The sequence below is a fragment of the Glycine max genome, chromosome 14 (genome assembly GCF_000004515.6).
Source record: "Glycine max cultivar Williams 82 chromosome 14, Glycine_max_v4.0, whole genome shotgun sequence".
Lineage (NCBI taxonomy): Eukaryota > Viridiplantae > Streptophyta > Magnoliopsida > Fabales > Fabaceae > Glycine > Glycine max.
This window is the reverse complement of record NC_038250.2, coordinates 41,307,369-41,329,271: the sequence shown is the minus strand read 5'-3', so window position 1 is coordinate 41,329,271 and position 21,903 is coordinate 41,307,369. Positions and strand designations below refer to the sequence as shown.

The window sequence follows — 21,903 nt, the reverse complement described above, 5'->3', positions numbered from 1 at the left end:
CATTCATCTTATTTATACAAGTATGTATTTGTCTAGTAGTGTACAATAGAAAGCAAAACACTAACAGAAAGCACAAAACACTAACAAAATTGTATAACAGAATCCTTTCTAACAAATTATGTTATTTTCTATCCTAGCACTAGGTACTGAAATCCTTCATATAATTGGGTCTTGCTGTATTCCTTTTGGGCCTCCCTTGCTCGATGATGTCGCTATCCTTGCTGTAGCTGGTTTGGGTAATTGTGCTATTGCTAACATTTGGTAAATTAAAGAGGTGTATTGGTAATGATACATTATAACAATTCTAAGGATAGTATCATTTCTATTAGTCTTTTTCTATTAGTTCAAATCTGTGTCAATTGGAGGGTTTGAAAAGGTAGGTTAAACTTTATTATTTCAAGTAAATTAAATTTGGTGCTGATGCACATCAACCTTACCATCCCAATATTTTCCTAAGGTTTATTTTGCAACTTTGGAATGCAGTTTGCTATACCGTCAAAGGCATTCCAATTGTGTCTTGGTGGGTGAATGAAGAAATCAATGGCAGCATAAAGTGATTGGAAAAGTCAACAAATTTGAGTTTTATATTGATGTAGTTTGACTTAATTTTGCACAAGATCATGATTCGAATGAAGGAACGGTCATTCATCTGACAATTGCAAGGAATGAATCAACAAAGATATAATAGTTTAATAATATCTTGATGTTTTGCACTTCTCAGTATTTTGTAACATATGTTTGATCTTGAAGTACGAGATGAACATAAATTCTTAACCTAAACAATTATCTATTATATTCTTAACCTAATCAAGATAATACATAGGATGAGATATAATATGCTTTTTTGTGCTATTGAAGTTGTACAATATTATTATTTTATATCATAATATCAATAATATACTATTAAGTTATACATTTGAATGAATTAGTCACTACTAGAAAAGTAGTTTTTTAAGTCACAATATCTACGACGGTTCTACGTAAACGATGTAGAAGAAGGTGCGGTGGCAATTTTGTAATTAGGGGGAAAATTTAGTTTTCACGTCGTACATTCTAAGGCGGTTATAAATAACCGTCTCAGAATGTCGTAAGTGGCATTATTGTAATTAAGTACAGTGAAGACAACGACGGGTTTCGAGCTACGACCGTCGTAGTATTACAAATATTAAAATTAGGCTAAACCCGCGACGCACCTGCAATCCCTCAGCCATTGTCTCAGGCACTTTCATTTGTTCCTCAGCCATTTTCTCCGAACCTCACCCACATTTGTTCCTCAAGCTTTTTACATTGTGCATGTCCCTCAACCTCACCCACATTGTGTCCCTGAACCTGACCCTGAACCTCACCCACGTTGTGTATCTCAAACCCTAGGTTGTTGTTTCTTGTTATTAGGTTGCAAGGCATCAAAAGTGGTTGCATGTGTAGCCGCGCAGCCGGCGAATGTGTTCGTCACCTGTGGATCACGGGGGTGGGGCTCTGTGAGAGGCTTCAAACCATTGGAGAAGAACTCTCCATTTATGCAAAAAATTTGGGCATCAACTTGGAGTTCTCGGTGGTGGAGAAGAATTTGGAAAATCTGAAACCAGAGGACATAAAAGTGAGGGAAAAAGAGGTTCTTGTGGTGAATAGCATTCTACAGCTGCATTGCATGGTGAAGGAAAGCGGTGGGGCTTTGAATTTGGTGCTGCAAATGATTCACGGGCTAGGAATTTTGGTTGTTCTTATCCGTAGTTTTCTCTCACAGCCGCAGACAGAGATGGAAGCTGTGTGTGGAAGTTTTTGGGTCACATCCTTTCTTCCACGCTCACCCAAGTCTACTCTCCCTCTATTTCGCTCTACTCATCAACACCTAACAGCATTTCCTTCACAATCCCATCTTTTCTTATATCACCCTCCTCCCTATGCCAATGCTAAAACCCTCCGCGCCAGAACCTCCTTCAAACCCGCCATTTTCCTTCCCCACTTAATTGCTTCTTTGGTTTCCTCTCTCTTTCAACTATTTCAATTTTCTTAAGTCTGATTTATGAAAAGCGTTGTTGTGATTGTTAATTATTCTAATTCTAATTCTAATGCGCAGGAACAAGTTGACCAGACTTACATAATGGTCAAGCCCGACGGCGTGCAACGTGGCCTCGTAAGTTTCCTAATTTGTTCTTCTGGTTTTAGGAATAGAGAACAAAATAATAATTCAAGTTATAAGAGATGTTTATCTGTTTTTATTATGCCGATCTTTAGCTCATTGTTTTTTGAATAATGGTTACTTATGGCTGGCTACCTGTGCTGAAAACTTTAGGTGGGAGAAATTATTTCTAGGTTTGAGAAGAAGGGGTTTAAGTTAACCGGCTTGAAGCTCTTCGAGTGCTCAAAGGAATTAGTTGAGGTTTGTAGTCGCTGTAATACTTGCTTGTGTGTATGTATGTCATATGTTGAGTGCAATGGTTTTTCTTACTGTTGGGATTATTATGGGGTTCAGGTACGAAAGGAGGAAAAGAGAGAGATAGAAGGCTCCCAATAATATTCTATCAAATTGATATGGAGTACAATAATGATAGTGATATCATATGATACAAATTATTAACTCAATCGATACTCCTATTCGAACTAAGAATACAATTAACCTTAATTAAATAAGGAAATATGATGAAAAGATTGATTCTTTCCTTGGTTAGAAAACTAATTGATTCGAAAATATGTTCTGAAGATCTTCTAAGATGTTCAAGATGCACAGAGGATACAATGGTAGCACTCCCTCTATAAACTTAAGCTTGTTACAAATTAACATAAAAATAACTTAAGTGCAGCAGTGCACACAATGGGAGATGTGCTCTTGTAAAGGTGCATACCAGGAGAGGCACCTTCATTAGGACACACAATGGGAGAAGAGCCAAACCATATTTTATTTAGAGCTAATCTGCAAAAGGACAGGTTGGAACAGAGCCAACATGTTGTTAGACAGGTTCAAACGATGTCAATCTGTGGTAAGAGCAGGGCTGGAAAAAAATTATACAGTTCGAAATGTAGCTGGAACAGAGTGATAAAAGTGAGAAGAAAAAAAATATATGGGTTTTGTGGGGTTGAATAACTATTTAATGAGACTCATAAACTTGAGAAATGAAACTCTCTTCAAGGTGGATACCATGGCCTGATTATGGGTTTTAGGTAGGGAAGAAGGAAGATAGAGAAAGGAGCCTCCTAATAATAATCTATTAAATTAATAGGATATATAATGATATCAATACAAAATATTAACTCAGTGGACTATTTATATTAATGATACGATAAAGCAGATTATTTTTCCCTAAATAAACAAGGAAAAACAATGAGAATATACAATATGTTAAAAAGATCTTTTAAGGCGTTTCAAGATACACAGAAGGTGTTATGATATATTCTAACTATTATATCATCTGAAAGGTATGTTAGAATCATTGTGTATACGATTTCAATAGAACATTAAAAAAATAACTTGTCTAATAATTGTTAACATATGCTATTTGATTTCATTGTAGTTGCATGAAGTGATTACTAAACCATATAATGTGGACTTACATCTTGTGTTTGCAGTAATGTTGATTCTTTTGTGTTTTTTTAATGTGATTATTATATTTATTAGGCTTATTGTGACTGTTTATGGTTCTAGGAGCATTACAAGGATCTAAAACAAAAGTTATTCTTCCCCAAGCTAATTGACTATATTACTTCAGGTCCTGTTATGTGTATGGTATAACTCGCTCCAATAGAATTCCAATTTCATCTGCATTTTTGCAATGTTTGATATGATGCTATGTTTGCAAGGCTTGGGAGGGTGTTGGGGTAGTCGCATCGGCCCGTAAACTTATAGGTGCTACATATCCTCTTCAAGCTGAACCAGGCACAATAAGAGGAGACCTTGCTGTTCAGACACGAAGGTAACAACTTTTTTAATCTTTTGCAGCTGACTTTCACTTTTGAGTGCCTTCACTTAGTCAATAATCAAGATAGGCTTCACAACATATGTGTTAAGATTTAGGATTGACATGATTTTATGTTGAACTTGCCAGGAATGTTGTTCATGGCAGTGACAATCCTGAGAATGGCAAGCATGAAATAGGTAAGGCCTCTTATGCTATCCTGAGAACTTGCCAAGTATGTACTATCAATTTTCCTTCTTTTATTATCTATTTATTTATTTCCTTTCATTGTCCTACACTCTTCAATTTCTTGATAGTGGAACCCCACCTCTTGGGCAGACTATATTGTGAAGAAAGTGACTGTGAATACTTGTAATAAAATATAAATAATAATCAATGATTATTTTAATATACCCATTTTTCTCTTTATCTCATTTAATTTTATCTCTTTTTCGTTTTATCATACATCTAATATCATATTTTTCTTTCTATTTGTCACTTCAATCCACTTACAATGTATACCCGGAAATCACTACTAAATAATGAATTATAATAAACAGAGTGGAATTTAAGCCAGGGAAATTGTTTTTTTCTTCAAAAAATATATAAATATGATGAAAAAATATAGAATAAATAATTTAACTCTCTTCAAAAAATTGTTTCATCATGAGAACGATAGGGATTAAAAAACATTGGTCATAGCACTAGGGTGTTAAACGATGGACAGGTTGTGGTTTCAATTATTTTCCTCCTTTAATTCAGTTTTGAAATTTTATTTGGCCATTCATTCAGAGTATTTCTTTGTCTGCTAGCACTATAATACACTACATATGTTTCGGAGATTAGGATGGTTCATGGGTCTGAATCAAACCAATTTGTCAACCAAAAGGTTGCTCAATGCAGACCAAACTGCCTCTGTTTTCAACCCATATTAGCCTTGATTGGGATATGTTCTCAAAATCTTTATGCCCACAATTTTGAATTGCCTTATTGTTTGATTTTCGTGAGACATTAGCACTAGCATGCTGAATATGCAGAGCATTTATTTTTTTGCCCGGTTAATTTGCCGTCTTGCTTTCTTCTTAGATTGATTAAAATGTTTGAATTTGTCTTTCCTTTGAGGTGCAGCTCCTGAAGTGGGTGCCGACAATTTATGTGAAGTTTTGATGATTGATGATAAAGACAATAGTTTTTCAACGCCGTCATTCCGGATTAGATATGCAAGGCAGGATGTAATTCTTGCTATCATGATCTCATTTTATGTATCTTATGGCAGATACGAGGTCACTTCTACTCTCTCTCTCTCTGTTATTTTATATATAAACCATACACTTCTACCTTTTTTTGTTTTTCTTCTTCTTCTTCTAGGTCACAAATATCTTTGCTAATGATTATTTTTATCCACAGGGAAAATCTTCTGCTGTTATCTTGAACTTTGAGCTCTTTCACACTCCAACACTTGAAATGCGGTTAGTTAATGATGCTCTTTCTCCTCTTCTGTTCATTAACTGAGTGAAAGTTTCTTGCTGGGATACAGATTGAACTGGAGTTAATGATGATGATGATTAGAGGTTGTAGTTAAATGATTTTATTTATGTTGAAAATGATAGTTTTGGTTCCTATCGATGTTGTTAATGATTTAGGATAAAAAAAAGCAAAAAAATTCCATAAAAAATGCAAAAAAAAAAATTTACTAAATACTACGATGGTTATAGTATAACCATCTTAATATGATGAAGTTTGTACGCCGGTTATATTAAATCCGTCGTAGAAAGCGATCTCCAAAAAAAAATTTAAATACTATGATGGTTGTTATATAACCGTCTTAGTCTGTTAAACATATTACGACGGTTATATAACAACCGTCGTAGAAAGTCAAGTTGCAAAACGGATATATTAAGACAATCAAGTTTTTAACCGGCGTAGTAGGGGAATCTTTCTAAGACGGTTATACCACAACCGTTGTTGAAAGTCCTGTCCTCAAACAGTCAAAAGACTGGCATAGTTTGCTGTGATATATTACGACGGTTTAACTCCAACCGTCGTAGAAAGTGTGGTATACAACGACAGTTATCATACCGTCTTTATAAATTTTACACCTTCTACAACAACCGTTTTTAGGATGGTTGGGAATCATCATAAAATATGTATTTTAATCGACTTTGAAAGTATAATTTCTAGTAGTGAGTGTTAACTGTATATTATTTTTTTCATTGCTTAAGTTAATTAAAATTTGACTAAAATTAGTAAAGATTGATTAACGTTTTTGGTATTTTTCATATTTTGTTGTTATTTTAATTTAGTAGTTATTTTGTTATCATTTAGTAGTTAGCTTTTAAATTTATATATAATATATAATTTGAGTAAGATGTTTTGACTATTGTATTGACAAATAAAATTTTAGAAAAAAAAGTAATTTTTGTCATATTTATCTTTATTGAATGATAAGGATGTTCTTATAAATTTGATTGGATCTACAAATGTTAAATTGCTTGCACTAAAAAAATATAAATTTACTTGATTGCATGATAACTAATTGTAATAGATACTTATTTTTTGAATTTGTTGTTACGGTTGAAGTTTACTAAAAAGATACTTTTCTAAAAAAAAATAGATAGAAGCATGTTTACTGGAAAATTGAGATCGGAACTATACTAATATTTTAAGGAAGTGAGAATAATCTAATAACGACATTGTTTTCATAACAAATAAAATGTAGACAAAAGTAACTAAAATCAAGAAAACACCAATTAAGGATATTTTAATTATGAAATACATGAATATTTTTAATTATGGTAATTAGGACTGATATATTGTGATTTAAATTAATTAAGACAGTGATAAAAAAATATTAATTAAGATAATAAAAATCATGGAGGATAATTTCTTATATTGAGTTCTACTTAATCTTTCAAAGGTTATTTTCACTCATGATCTTGTGTGTTGCGTTGTTTAGAATTAAGTCAAGAAAGAGTGTCAAATTTTTAATATTTAATGATTAACAAAGTATGGATGAATAGGGACAAGTTGGGATGAGTTTATGTTGGCCCCTATCTAAGTTGAAATTTTGAACATTTATCTAAACTCAAACTTAACCCAATCAAGACTTTAAATATTTAGGACAAGTTCGAGCAAACCCGACATTCTAACGTATATGAATCTTAACATCATATAGTAAAACTATATAGTATAAAACTTAAATTAAGGTCTATTTTATATATATATATATATATATATATATATATATATATATATATATATATATATATATATATATATATATATATATATATATATTTTAAATACAATTATAATATAATATCAAGTTATTCAAAATATTAACTATCAATTTTTTATTATTAATACATAATTGTCAAAAAAAAAATTTTTTAAGAGAATACATGACTCTAAACCTGGTTAAGCCAATTTTTTTTTACCAAAGGTTAGGACTACCTAAAAAGAAGCCGTGGAAACCTCACTCTCACTTTCAAACAAGGATCTAATAAAACTATGAAATCCTTGATAAAACCTTATTTTTCTTAAGCTAACTTTTGGATCATAAGTATAAGAATTAGGGATGAAAAAAAAAAATTATATCCATAGGTAAAATTTACCATGGTTGAAAATAGATAATTTAAAGTAAATTATTTTCCCTCTATTTGCTTATCAAGAGGGCATGGATAGGTAGTAAGGTACATGGACTTGTGAGTATCCATAATTTGGAATTAATTAAATAATTTAAATTATATTTAAAGTAAGTTACTCTAATTTATTATTAGTATAAATATAAATAATTCAAAATCATTTAAATTTTTAGTATAAATATATATGTTAAAAAAAATCAACAAAAAAGTATTTTTTTTTCGTATAAATACATTTCAAATTTAATTTTTTTGATTTAATTTATTTTCCTTTTTGTTTTAAAATTTTTATTTTAGCAAACATTAATTGATATCAGTGAATATACTTACATATATTTTTATAAAATTCATTGATACTTGCCTAAAGGATATTTTGTGTAGGTACAAGACAAACACGATGTGTATTTTCATTCAACGGAAAATGATGAGAGTCTACTACTTTAGCCCATCTTATCCCATTATTATCCTTAATAACAATTTAATCTACACAATATAAAATCATATTCATAAAATTATCATATGAATTATATATTTATATACATGTATTTTAAAAATATGAATAACACTGCAATATTAAAATAAACATCACCAATTTAAAAAATAATAGTCATACTTAATTTTATTAATATACTTTTTTTAATTCAATTTCACTAATATTAAGACTCATAGTTCTTTTTTATAATAAGTATTAAAATAAATACATTTAAAATTTTCATATTAATAAAAGATATATTATGTCAAAAAGATTGATTATTATTATTGTTATTTCCCCGTGCATTAATTTTATTAATATACTTTTTTAATTCAATTCCACTAATATTAAGACTCATAGTTATTTTTTATAATAAGTATTAAAATAAATAAATTTAAAATTTTCATATTAATAAAAGATATATTATGTCAAAAAGATTGATTATTATTATTATTATTATTATTATTTCCCCGTGCATTATACGGGCTTGCATACTAGTATTGAGAAAACTAAAATCGCAAACTAATTTGAATTTTACTTAATTTAATTTATAATTGAGTTTAACAGGTAAAAAAATTTATACACAAATGTTTATTATAATTGACCGTTTCAATATATCAAAATTATCATCAATTTTATACACAAATGATTATGCCAATTTGAATTTATTAACATTTATTATGGAACGTTAATTAGCACATATTACGTTAATCCTACGTTTAAAGGTTATGTGCTTTTTAGAAAGAATATGTTTAAAGAACATGTACGTTTAAAATATTACACGAATCAAAAGATGTGATGTATTAAAAATTTGATTGATTCAAAATATATAAAAAAATCTGAAAATATATTACGAGTTATTAAAAGAAAACTTTATAAATAAAAAATATAGATTATTATACTTGCTACATAAAGCTTGCCTATAAAGGTTGTATTATACACCCACGGGCGCGGTTATCGGAAAATCCCTTATAGCAACATTCATATAGTCACACAAGGCGTTTTTTATAGTATTTTTTAGAAGCAAATAGAAGATTTTTATCAAATTTATTCAATTGAACTTTCATTTTGTGTTTTAATATAAGTTTTTATTTTATCGAATTTGACGAATTCTTTTAACATTGATAAAGGAGGGTTCGTGATAGCAACTCGATTCACAATCCATGGTTCAAAAGTTTTTCTCAAGAATTGATCAAAAATGGCATTTAAATTAATTCCTTTGCAATCGCATATTTTATCATACTAATTTTTTTTTATCAATATTAAACAATACTGTAAATCATACTTTTGTTGTTAGATAATTTCATAGGATGATATCAACATTGGATCTACCTTTCACACTTTTTGGGGCTTTGAATTGTCTCAAAACCGTGCATTGCGAAGGATCTGCTCACAATGTCATTGAACTTGAAGTTTCAGAATCGTCAAATGGGAATACAAATTTCAAGAATGACTCTAAGTATTTTAAAATTATATGGACTAGATGCTAAACATTATGTGATGTTGCATTATTTAGGAAATAGTTATTTTCACATCAAAACTTTTAAGCCTTGGACATAAGAAATATTTTATTCAGTTTTGAATAATTCTTTTGAAATAATAGATATCACATCATCGGAAGGGATAAATAATGTGTTAGATAAAAAAGAAATCATTTTTGAAAAACATATTTTTCTTAAGTAGATATGTAAAAACCAAGTTATAGATAGTGTCATCCAATGAATAAAAATAGTTTTGATGAAAATAAGAGAGTGACATTCAATGTTTAATAAAATAATGTTTCATAAAGGTTTTTCAAAAAAACACTTGTCTCACTAAGTGTATCAAGATAAACTTAAGAGAATACTAATTAAATAACTTAAGATAGAAGTAAAAATACTTAGTTTATTCTATCTTTAGGTCACTACCGACATATCTTTAGAGCCCCCTTAAATTCTAAATATCCAAGTATTGTTTAACACTAATGTAACTGAGAAACCAAAGGTATAGCTCAGCTACATTGAGTTTAGAGCTCAAATATGTGAACCTAGTAGAAGACAGGCTTGGTAAGTAAATGTGCCCATTGGTCTGTGCCAGGTATATGCTGAACCACCAGCTGGTTAGTAAGAACCTGTTCTCGGACAAAAGACACATCTAACTCCATATGTTTAGTTCTAGCATGGAGAACTGGATTATGAGCTAGCTGGACTGCACTGGAATTGTCACACAGCATGATAGGTGTAGAATGAGGGACTACAAGTTCCTGGAGAGGAGTCTAAATTCAGAGAATATCAGCTGTGGCAGCAACTAAACTTCTATATTCTGCTTCATTACTGGACCTAGAAACCACCTTTTGCTTTGTAGACCACCAAGACACAAGGTTATGTTGGTTAATTTGTTGGTTAATTTGAAAATCGAGATAATCATGGATAAATCTGAAGTCGTGTATAAACACTTTCAGATTGAATCAAATTTCGGGGTTCAACCAAAATTGTTCAATCAGATAAAATCAGAAGATTATAATTCAAGAGTTTTGTTTTGGTCTTGTATGTTTTTCACATCTCATGCTTTCTGAACCAGAATGATTATTTATAATCAAATAACAGATGGTTTTTGGCGGTTGATGGAAGTTATGGAAGTTTTATCCTTTAAAAAAAGCAGTTGGCGGTTGATGGAAGTTTATCTTTTTAAAAAACTGTCTTTTTTTGAAAAATAACTTCCATGTAACTTCCAAAATTTGCCTAAATCGAGCATCTCGTTATTACATTAAAACAAGCGTGCACTCTTATTTTAACATAATAAAGAGACCAATTACACTAAAATGTCCAACAAACCTCCCCCATTTTAGTGTAATTACCGATCAAATCACCAAAGTCATAACATACAACAAACTACTACATAGATGAAATATCGTGACGATTGAATTTCATCTTAGCAAATTACACGTTTCAAATATTCGAATATCAGGGTGTCACTAAGGATTGAACCCTTTCTATTCATAATGAATACATGAAGATAATCTGCACAATAGTTTATAACATTACTCTTGCTCGACACTAGTTTACTAGCCTGTGTCCCTATCCTTCATAAGCATATCAAAGCCAAGTCCCAGCTTCTTGAAGCGGCTAAACTTCATGCTTATATAGGTAGTCCTTTTCTTTCTTGCACCTGCAAATGCAATTTTTCAAAAGAACCATTGAGAAGTTATACTTCAACCTCCTTAACTTGCAGAACCGAACACATACCTTTTGGGATACTTTCGATGATGTGTTCCAATCTCTACATGTTAAGCTTTCCACATTGAATTCAGCACCTAATGTCATATTAGATGGGAATTGGGTATCTTAACATAAGAGATTTCGGATGGACTTTAATCCTAATCCCACAGCCGACCTTTTCACGAGATCTCTACTTAACCCTTTGGTTAAATGATCGGTCAAATTATGCTGAGTTCTCACAGCCCTACATCCCCAAATTTTGAGATAACTCAAATTTGGTGTCTTTTTGTGCCAATGTTCATATGGGGTAACCTTATTCCTTTTGTTAGGAATTCGGTTCAACAAGTAACAGGCTGTCAACATAGCCTCACCCCAAAATCCTTCACTTAAACCCGAATAGGATAACATGGAATTCACCATTTCTTTCAAGGTTCTATTCTTCCTTTCGGCTACACCATTCTGTTGTGGTGTATAGGGAGTTGTAGTTTGATGTATTATTCCAGTAGATTGAAAATAAACCGGATCATAATACTCACCTCCCCTATCCGTACGAAGAGTTTTGATTAGCCCATTTTGATGAAGTTCTACCTCTTTCTTATAAATTTTAAATTTATCAAGAGCTTCATCTTTTGTATTTAATAAATATACATAACAATACCTTGATGCATCATCAATAAAAGTAACAAGATATTTTTTATGACCTAATGATGGAGTAGCATGCAAATCACACAAATCACTATGATTAAGGTCTGAGACTTTAGTCTCACTTTTAACATCCTTAAAAGGTTTCCTAGTGGTCTTGGTCAACATGCAAGTTTTGCATTTTTCAATGTTCATATCAAAAGGAGGAATCATACTTGTTTTTGACATATCTTTTAATCTTTTGTAATAAACATGTCCTAATCTAGCATGCCAAATTTCTGATTTTGTCATATTAATTATAGAACTACACGAGGCCATACAAACAGATTCATGAACAAAAGGAACATCAATGTTCAATTTAAACATTCCATTACAACGATAACCAAATCCAACAAACGAACCTTGTCTTGACAAGATGTACTTGTCACTTTCAAGTACTTGCTTAAAACCACAATTATTTAAAACCATACCAGACAATAAGTTCTTACGAATACCAGGTACAAATAAGACATTATCCAAATACAAACTTTTTCCGGAAGTAAAAACTAAATTCACACAACCTAATCCTAGGATTGGTTCAGTTGCAACATTGCCCATCTTCACAATAGAGCCATCATCGATTGGTCTAAATTCCTTGAACCAACGACGATCTTTGCACACATGGCTTATTGCTCCCGAATCAAACCACCAAGCAACGTCATCATCCTGCACATAGAATGCATCAGATATTAGTGATACATAATTTGAATTCGTATTCGAATTAAAATTATTCATTACAATCTGACCTTGTTGCTTTTCAGGATCATTAGACCCACTTGGACCAGCCTTGTTCTTTCCTTTGAACACCCGGCAATCCCTCTTTAAATGACCAGGTTTCCCACACTTCCAACATGACAATTTTGTCTGTTTGTTTGGACCTTTGTTCTTATTTCCTTGAAATTTTCGTTTGTTACCTTTAGCATTGTAATTTTGCTTAACTGTTCCACTTTCCTCTACCATATTAATGAAAGAGGAACCTGCTACGTTTTTATCATTGACTTTGTCAATTTCCTGAGCCCTCAGCGACTCCTTAATCATGAAATGACTACCGATTTGAACCAGAGTCAACTCTTCCTTCTTATGTTTCAAGGTATGCTTGAAGTCTTTCCAAGAAGAAGGCAGTTTATCAATTATAGATGAAACTGCAATGGATTCATCCATTTTCAAATCATGTTGAGTAAACTGACCCAAAATCTGCAGCAGTTCATTATATTGTTCCATAACAGGCCTCGAATCAATCATTTTGTAATTAAAGAAATTACTAACTAAGAATTTGTTACTTGAGGCATCTTTTGTCATATACTTGGATTCAAGAGAGTCCCATAATTCCTTAGCAGACTCAACATTTTGATAAATATCAAAGAGAGAGTCAGACATACCGTTCAGAATGTGTCCACGACAAATGTAATCGTCGTTCTCCCATTTCGAACGCTTCCTTGTTTGATCCAGAGTTTCGTCTTCCATAAACACCGGCATCGGTGTACTCAGCACATACACCACCTTCAATGTTGTCAAGAGAAAGTGCATCTTCTTCTGTCATCTTCTGAAATCCTGCCCTTCAAACTTGTCCAACTTCGCAAACTTGCTTGTCATCTTCGAACTATCATTCGTCATCTCGAAAAAATTTGATTCAATCTTTTGTTGGTTAATTTGAAAATCGAGATAATCCTGGATAAATCTGAAGTCGTGTATAAACACTTTCAGATTGAATCAAATTTCGGGGTTCAACCAAAATTGTTCAATCGGATAAAATTAGAAGATTATAATTCAAGAGTTTTGTTTTGGTCTTGTATGTTTTTCACATCTCATGCTTTCTGAACCAGGATGATTATTTATAATCAAAGAACAGGTGGTTTTTGGCGGTTGATGGAAGTTATGGAAGTTTTATCCTTAAAAAAAAAAACAGTTGGCGGTTGATGGAAGTTTATCTTTTTAAAAAACTGTCTTTTCTTGAAAAATAACTTCCATGTAACTTCCAAAATTTTACTTCCATGTAACTTCCAAAATTTGTCTAAACCGAGCATCTCGTTATTACATTAAAACAAGCGTGCACTCTTATTTTAACATAATAAAGAGATCAATTACACTAAAATGTCCAACAGGTTAGGACCAACCAAAGACAGTTACACTAGATGTAGATGAAGCCCAGTCATAGTCACAAAAGCCTTTAAGAGAAAGATGGTTATTAAGAGAGGCAGGATACAGAATAAGTCCAGAATGAAGGGCACCTTTAAGATGCTGAGATTCAGTTATAACTTTCAACTAAGGCTAACAGTTAACTAACTACAGTAGAAAAACTAAGGCTAGTTATTCTTATACACTTATAATTTGCAATCTTGATGCCCAAACAAGAGTATTTTACTAATGCTTTCTACACGTTTGATATTGATCAAAATGATCTTACTGCTGGCTTTTTTGGAAACTTGATTGTACAAGTCAATGCTTCTGTACCTGATATAATCAATAGTTTCTCAAAAAATGTTACGATAGTCCAATACCCTTCTTAGGTTTTATTTTTTTATTTTTTATTGTGTAGTTAATTTATTAATTATTATTCTAAATTCATTATACTGGTCATCAAGGATATATATATTTCGGGAGCAAGATCATTTTGGATACACAACACAGGACCCATTAGCTGCCTCCCTTTAATTTTGGCCAATTTTCGGTCAGCTGAAACGGATGCTTATGATTTTGCAAAGCCATATAATGAAGTGGCTCAGTATTTCAACCACAAGTTAAAGGAAGTTGTGGTTCTACTTCGCAAAGATCTTCCTTTGGCTGCAATCATATATGTAAATATCTACTCTGTTAAGTACTCTCTTTTCAGCAACCCAAGGAAATATGGTGAGCCCAATTACAATGATCCCATTCTCCAAATTTTGTTGACGAACTTGCCTTCAATGTTTATTACTGGTTGAGTGTTTCATTCATGTACAGGATTTAGGGACCCCCTTGTAGCTTGTTGTGGCTTTGGAGGGAAGTATAACTACAATAATGATGTTGGATGTGCAGAAACTATAGAGGTCAATGGAAGTAGAATTTTTGTGGGTTCTTCTACAAGACCATCTGTTAGAGTGGTATGGGATGGGATCCACTACACTGAGGCAGCTAACAAGTTCATCTTTAGTCAAATTTCTACAGGAGCTTTCTCTGATCCACCCCTTCCCTTGAATATGGCATGTCACAAGTCGTGAGGTTTGTTTAGTTGCTTATATATGTATGCTACAATTTATATTGGAAAGTTGAGAGCTTTAGTTGCTTACATTTATTTGCTTGTATTATATGTAAAACCCTTGCATTATGCGAGCTAGTAAATAAAATTGATCCAACTTTTTTTCATTATTAGTATGTTCTAAATTTTGTAACATAATCCCCATATATCTTTCTTACAAATGAACAGAGTTAATTTACATATCTTGCTTACAACCAGAGTTGGGCAACCTTTTCTGGGACTTTCTTGCAACAATTTGTTCCAATTTTCAAACTTATGGTCAAGATATTAATACTTGGTTTTTGCATTTGTTGCCACTAAAGTCTTATCATAACTACAAGAAAAGATGGTAAAATCAACCCAGTGCAACGAATAGCCAATATTTTAAAAACCCTTTCGTCTACCTATCTCATCACATGCTTTCTCAACATGTGATGACTTAGTTTAAGCTAGCAATTTTATACACTAAAAATTTATAAAATTATAACATAGGTTAGTGTGCAAAAACGAAAATAAATATCTGCAAAAAGATTTTGAAAGCACATACTCTCCAACAGATTGAAAACTGAATGTTGGATTTGGGTCATAAAATACTAATAATATACTAATATTATTTAGTGGTTAGTAAAGTGATAATAAACATAATGAACCAACTAATTTCCTTTTCTTCTCATATCCCACATTAACACTTTGATTCTTAGTGTAAATCAAATTTTATGCTTGTTGTATTAAAATTAAGTTACCTGCATGTATTTCATGCTACCTTCTAGCGTACACTAAACCTAGGACAAGGACTTTATCCATTAGATTCACCTCCTCGTTGTCATTATCTTCTGTTTCAGGATGGTGCTTCCTTTCCCTGTAGTGTGCTTGGTTAACCAGGCCCCTCCTTGTAACAAAAATAAATAAATGAATAAAGAAAACCATCTCCTTCTTCATGCTGTACACTATGAATAACAAAAAAAATTTTAATGCGCAATAAAAAAAATACAAATATTGATGAATTTATGTTCTAAAAGGAAAGTCCCATTTAAGGTAGCCATAAGCCCAACATTTTGGCATAACATTTGAAAAAAATAATGACCTATCAATTTATAATTATGATTCTCAATGATTAAGTAGCATGTGCTGTACAAAGATACAAAAACATTATAAGCCTAACTTCTGCTTCAATTTATATCTTTATCTCTTTCGTGCTTTCCTCCTTCTGGACTCAGCCTTTTGCCATTTCTTTCTTGAATCCAGTTTACTCTTTGGTTTCAATTTTAACTCAGGTGAGAACTTGTAATTTGGATCTCTCATACGTGCTTGTATGTCCTTGAAAAACTGAATATTTAGTTTAGGCCCTCCTTGTCTAAGCTCTGCATATTCAAGTCCTGAAACAACATTTTCAAATGCTCCAATTAGAATATCTAAGTCACACATAACCTCCCATACATTGGTATATCTCCCATCTGGACCCTTCTTTAATTTCTTTAAAGCATTCTCAACAACAATCTTCCTAGCTTGCTTTCCTGGTGCAACTCCTCAGGTTCTTGTTCAGCTTTCAACATCTGAGATGGTTCGGTATTTGGGCATTTCATCAAACTCAAACAATTATCTATGTATTGGTCACTACTTTCACTTGGGTAAGCTTCTGTAGGAATATCATCATCACTATCCATTTCATCACCAGTCCATAGTGTCTTCTCCTCATCACTGCCAGACCAGACACTTCTTAACTCATGGCTGTCATCAGCATCAATCAAGTCTGCATGTTTTTTAGCTTCCAGTCTTGCTTTTCTTATCTCCTTATCAAGATCGGTCTTTGGACCCGTGTCTTCATCACTTTCATCCTCACTTCCTGTCCATAGAGTGTTGTTATCTTCATCCATTTCCTTTGCCCAAGTTTTCTTGAACTCTTCATCCCCTGGTCTTCCACGGCCAAAGAGATTATAGCCTTTGCGTGCATCACGTGCATATGATCTCAAAGCTGCAAATCCAATTCATTAGCTCAAAGGAACTGATACTATATAACCAATATTAATTGTATGTATGAAGCATACAAAAGAAGCCTGCTGCCTGAAGATTTAGTTTTATGTTTTAATTTAATCAATTGCCATAAGGTCAAAGCAATAAATAAAGTAGGATCTTGAACTTTGACATTAAATCACATCATTGGGTAGAGAAATGAAAGAAAAAGAATGTCTTTTTCCTTTTTTATTTGCTATATTTACAGAAGACAAGAATTTCATTCATGATTTTCTACAAATGTTTCACCAATGAAAAGCATGTTAAAAGACAATGGAACTAAGATTTTACATGGAAATGAATAATTAAGGATACATTCCAATGTCCTCCTAACCTAAAGGACATATATAGATGCATTAGATTTAGTGCATAAAAATCAAGAAATGGTTTCTGTTATTAGGTAAATCAGGATTCTTTTACTCTATCAGAAATTCAGAATGATGAATATATCAAATGGGTACTTCTAATTATTACACACCCATAACTAGTTCAAGTCAACAGGCAGTAAAAAATTTCTAACCAAAAGATTACCCTGAAAATTCACCAGAGAACCACTATTGCAACGATTTTGTGGTACACTTGGACCTGGATCATAAAATACTTTTGACCTGAAGGAGCGACAGAGTTGCGGCAATTCAGCTGTTGTAATGATAAAATATCTAAACCTATATTTCAATAAAATATAAATCTCCAAACAAGCATAATGAAAGAAATGAGAATAATCTTAACCTTTGAGAGAGTGGTAGCCAATGTGACTTTGCAATCCTTAGAAGATATGGAAAGAGACTATTGTAGGAAAATGACCTACATCCCATTAGAAAGAACTAGTTGATCTGTCATTACCAATATTTTTCTTTAGTCCACAACATTTAGTATAACCAATAGGAAGAAATTAAGAAAACAAAAATCCTAGGTAGTTCATACCACAATGTTTCTTTATCAAATTAAAATCGCTAGGGAAATCTTTCAAGGCATGTTTGGACCAATGTGTTCGAATAGGGCAAGAGGGATTGGGAAATCTTTTCTATTAACATTTTCCTTCCTTGAGAACTATCTAAGATGAGAGATCACAATGTAACTTTTCAATAATACCTAATTCATTTTTATGACCCGCTTAACAACTTTTTAAATTTAAAACTGAAAAGTTAACCCTATCCAAAAAATTCTTCATCTAAACATATCCCATGGTTACATTTTGCAGAATGGACGAGACATTTTGTCAAACAATTTGGGCACATATCAAATAAACCCTTTAATCCCACATTTCAGTGATAAGAATGACCCCTTATAATATAGCCTGCTTAGGCCATCTCCAATGGGGATTCTTACCTGATTCCTTCACTTGAAGATATGGTTTCGGGAAGAAATTGTCCACTAGAGACTTTATACGTGGTGGAATAGGTTTGTTCAGAAGAAGTATATCTTATGTAAAAAACAGGTGCTTAAAAATAAAATATTATTATTTTTCATCAACCACTCATGTAAAAAAAGAGGGAAAATAATCAAAAGAATATTTCCAAAAAAAGAGCTTTTAAATAAACTAGTTTTAGGAATTTTGACTTCTCCTTTTCATTTAAATATTACTAGGCAAGAAATGTTATCTTAGAACAACTTGTAAAATTAAAAAAATAAAATTATAGAAGTACTGTGTTAACTTCAAATTCATAATTTAATTGTCATTAACCACATGAATCGACTAGTGCAAAATTGTTTCAATTTAATTATTGATATTTGCAATACATAATAGAGGAGGGGGGGAACAGACTCTTGGGTCTATTGGATTGTCTAAACTCTAAAGAAAAGGAACAAAAGTTGATGGAGGTGGATGAATGTTATGAATCAGCCAACACAAGCACACAACACATAAACAGGGGAATTGCAATTAGACAAGGAGGGGACAAACACTACTTAGAGAATCAAAAGGAAAACCACCAGACCCCAATACTTGAAGGATTTCGTAACCAACTCTGACCATGAGCGCTGAGCTGGCAGAATTTTATTGGACAGGGGGAATATCTTATCTGCCAGGATACCTTTCTGTTATGATATTATCAATTCTGTTATTGCTAGCTAGCATTGTCATTAGGACCTACTGAGGAAAGAATAAACAGCTTTAGCATTAGGTGCCTATATAAGACCAAATCATGTAATAGAAATGCATGCAGAAATAAAAATTCCTTTTCTCATCTTGTTTTCTGGAGGGTCCTATACCTCGAATACTAGGATATTTCCTTAATCATAATAGCTTGGTGCTTTCATTGAGCTCTTGACGTTGTGCAAACCATGGCTGAAGCCACTTGATCCAAAACCAATATGGAGCGCATGGAAGAAGCCATAGACAAATTAGCCTCCAATCAACTTCATGTTACCGCTAAGCTTGACGAAATCATCCAACGTGTCACCGTGTTGGAGACTAGTCAACAATAGCCCCCCTCACCTTCTTCGTCTTCGGCTAATCCTCATTCCCCTCACACAACACCCATCCTCCCTCGCATGAAGCTCGAAGTTCCTTGTTTTGATGGTTCTGATCCCTCTGGATGGACTTTCAAAATCAATCAATTCTTCGAGTATCATATTACCCCTGAACCCGAAAGACTTGTTATTGCTTCCTTCGCCATGGAGGGCCCTGCACTGGCCTGGTTTCAATGGCTGACCCAGAATGGCCAGATTTCCTCCTGGATAGGCCTCCTTCATGCCCTTAAAGCCCGCTTTTCCCCTTCCCAGTATGAAGACCCCACTGGTTCCCTCTTCAAATTGACACAGCAGGGTTCAGTGAGTGATTACCTTTCTTAGTTTGAGATGCTCGCCAATCGTATTATTGGCTTACCGGCGTTGTTCCTCTTGAGTTGTTTTGTCTCTGGGTTGGCTCTAGATATTCAAAGGGAGGTTCAGGCCCTCCAACCCTTGACACTAGTTCAGGCGGTTGTCCTCGCGCAACTCTAGGAGGAGAAACTTGCCGAACAACGTCGTGCCTTTCGCGGCTGTTTGTCATCATTTACGACTAACTTTTGTATAGAAAAGTTTTATAAAATGTTTATCTTTTCCCCAATTTATGGTTCTTTTTGTAGGTTTGTACATATTTTAGGTTTAGTTTAATTTTGTTCAGTAGAAATGCCCAATAGTGTGAATTTAACGTGTTTCAACTTTAGTTTCAGGTAAAAAAAGGATGAAATTTGTGAAAGCTTGCAGCTGGTGTCTCGCTAAGCGAGGCTTGTACGCTTAGCGAGTATCACACGCTAAGCGAGACACTCAGCCCACTTAGTGAGTTGGGAGAATCTAGAGGAGAATCTGAGAAGCATCTGCGCGCTCAGCGCGTCATCAGTTTGCTTAGCGAGGCGTTTGTCTCTTCCTGCGCTAAGCGTGCCCAGCTTGCTCAGCGGATATTCACTAACTTGCGCTAAGCGCGAAAATGGCACTAAGCGAGCCTTCGAGGACAGAAAGCCTTTTTTAAGGCTGAATTTGGAAAAATCAAAGGGGGGAGAAAAAAGGTTTGGCGAAGCGTAGCGAGACACACAGAGAGTGCGAAAAACAAAGCAAGGAAGCAAAAGCCTCAGCTTTCAAGAGGATCTTAGGTTTAGGAGTAATTTCTAGGTTTCTAGAGGTGGAGGAGACATCCCTACCACTGTGTAATCTATAATTTTCTCTCAAAACCCTCTTCTTGTTGGCGAAAGGTGTTGTCTTGTGATGGAAGGCTAAACCCTTTGTTGGGAAATTCTACTGAGACCTTGATATAAATTCTTAAACTATCTATTTAAAGTTGTTTTTATGTGTTCAATGTTTCTATATGTGCTTAATTTATGCATGCTTGTGGCTTGATCACCCATTTATATGTAAAGTTAGGAGCTTTAGCATTGGAAAATGTATTGCATCCTTAGAACTGGATAGAACGGGCTAGGTTATCGTATGTCTAGACACGGAGTACGGTAATTTAGTTTTATTATGTTGTAATCGTAATGCAATTCATTTAAGCTAAGTTCGACGAGACATCCAAGAATGAGGTTTAAATAGGATTAGTCCATTCATGCTAGGAATCGTGGTTTGGAGTTATTGCCCTCAACATGTAACACATGAACACCTTTGAATAGAGAAAAACCCTTAATTGCATCAAGTAATTCAGTAGGAGGACCCAACATTTTTAATTATCTATTTTACTTACACTTGGTCATACATTTTGTAGTTAGAAATTAGAATAGAAAACAACATAGCTTTTATTCATAATTACTGTTCTTTATACAAATGTCTGCTCATTGAATGATACTTCACTAAATGAAACAAGTTTCTTGAGTTCGATACTCGGTTTCTTACCATTTTATTATTACTTGCGCGACTCGGTACACTTGTCGAATGTGTGAACAACGGCAAAGCACCACCTTCCATCTCACCCCTTCTAACACCGCCACCTCCAACCCCACCACTTTTGCCCTCTCCTGCGAAGCCACGTCCACCACATATTTGACGCTTATCTCCTGAGGAAATGACCATGCGGCGTGAGAAAGGACTGTGTTTCAACTGCGATGAGAAGTTCACTCGAGGGCACAAGTGCTCCTCTGGAATCTTTCTTCTCATCGCTGATCCTGATGATGACAGTGAACCCTCAAGCGACAACCCAAATATCGACCCCAATTCCTCAACCCCACTCAAGCCTGACCCGACCCAAGCCCAAATCAGTTTTTATGCCCTTTCAGGTCATTTATCTCCAAAGACGTTGCGTCTAGTGAGCCGGGTTTCGCATCAGCACGTCGTCATCCTCATCAATGGTCGAAGCACACACAACTTAGTGCAGGAGTGCCTCGTTCGT

General features: G+C 33.4%; 2 protein-coding genes and 1 pseudogene across 2 annotated transcripts; 2 read left to right on the top strand and 1 right to left on the bottom strand.

The window, feature by feature from the left end:
• Positions 1-1,730: 1,730 nt before the first annotated feature.
• LOC100786376 (nucleoside diphosphate kinase 2, chloroplastic) lies at positions 1,731-5,402 on the top strand. Its single transcript, XM_041009053.1, has 9 exons — positions 1,731-1,978; positions 2,078-2,134; positions 2,294-2,380; positions 3,641-3,721; positions 3,796-3,908; positions 4,041-4,125; positions 4,208-4,262; positions 5,019-5,173; positions 5,298-5,402. Exons 1-9 carry the CDS (start codon positions 1,757-1,759, stop codon positions 5,400-5,402), a joined length of 960 nt encoding a protein of 319 aa, XP_040864987.1. The 5' UTR covers positions 1,731-1,756.
• An 8,806-nt stretch (positions 5,403-14,208) lies between these two features.
• On the top strand, positions 14,209-15,387 carry LOC100785861 (esterase; the record flags this gene model as incomplete). The annotated part of the gene is made up of 4 exons (XM_003544103.3): positions 14,209-14,370; positions 14,464-14,728; positions 14,822-15,074; positions 15,315-15,387. Coding segments are annotated over 4 exons (753 nt in total), but the record flags the coding sequence as incomplete, so codon positions are not given.
• Positions 15,388-16,277: 890 nt separating this feature from the next.
• LOC100785325 (uncharacterized) lies at positions 16,278-21,587 on the bottom strand (annotated as a pseudogene).
• Positions 21,588-21,903: the final 316 nt, after the last annotated feature.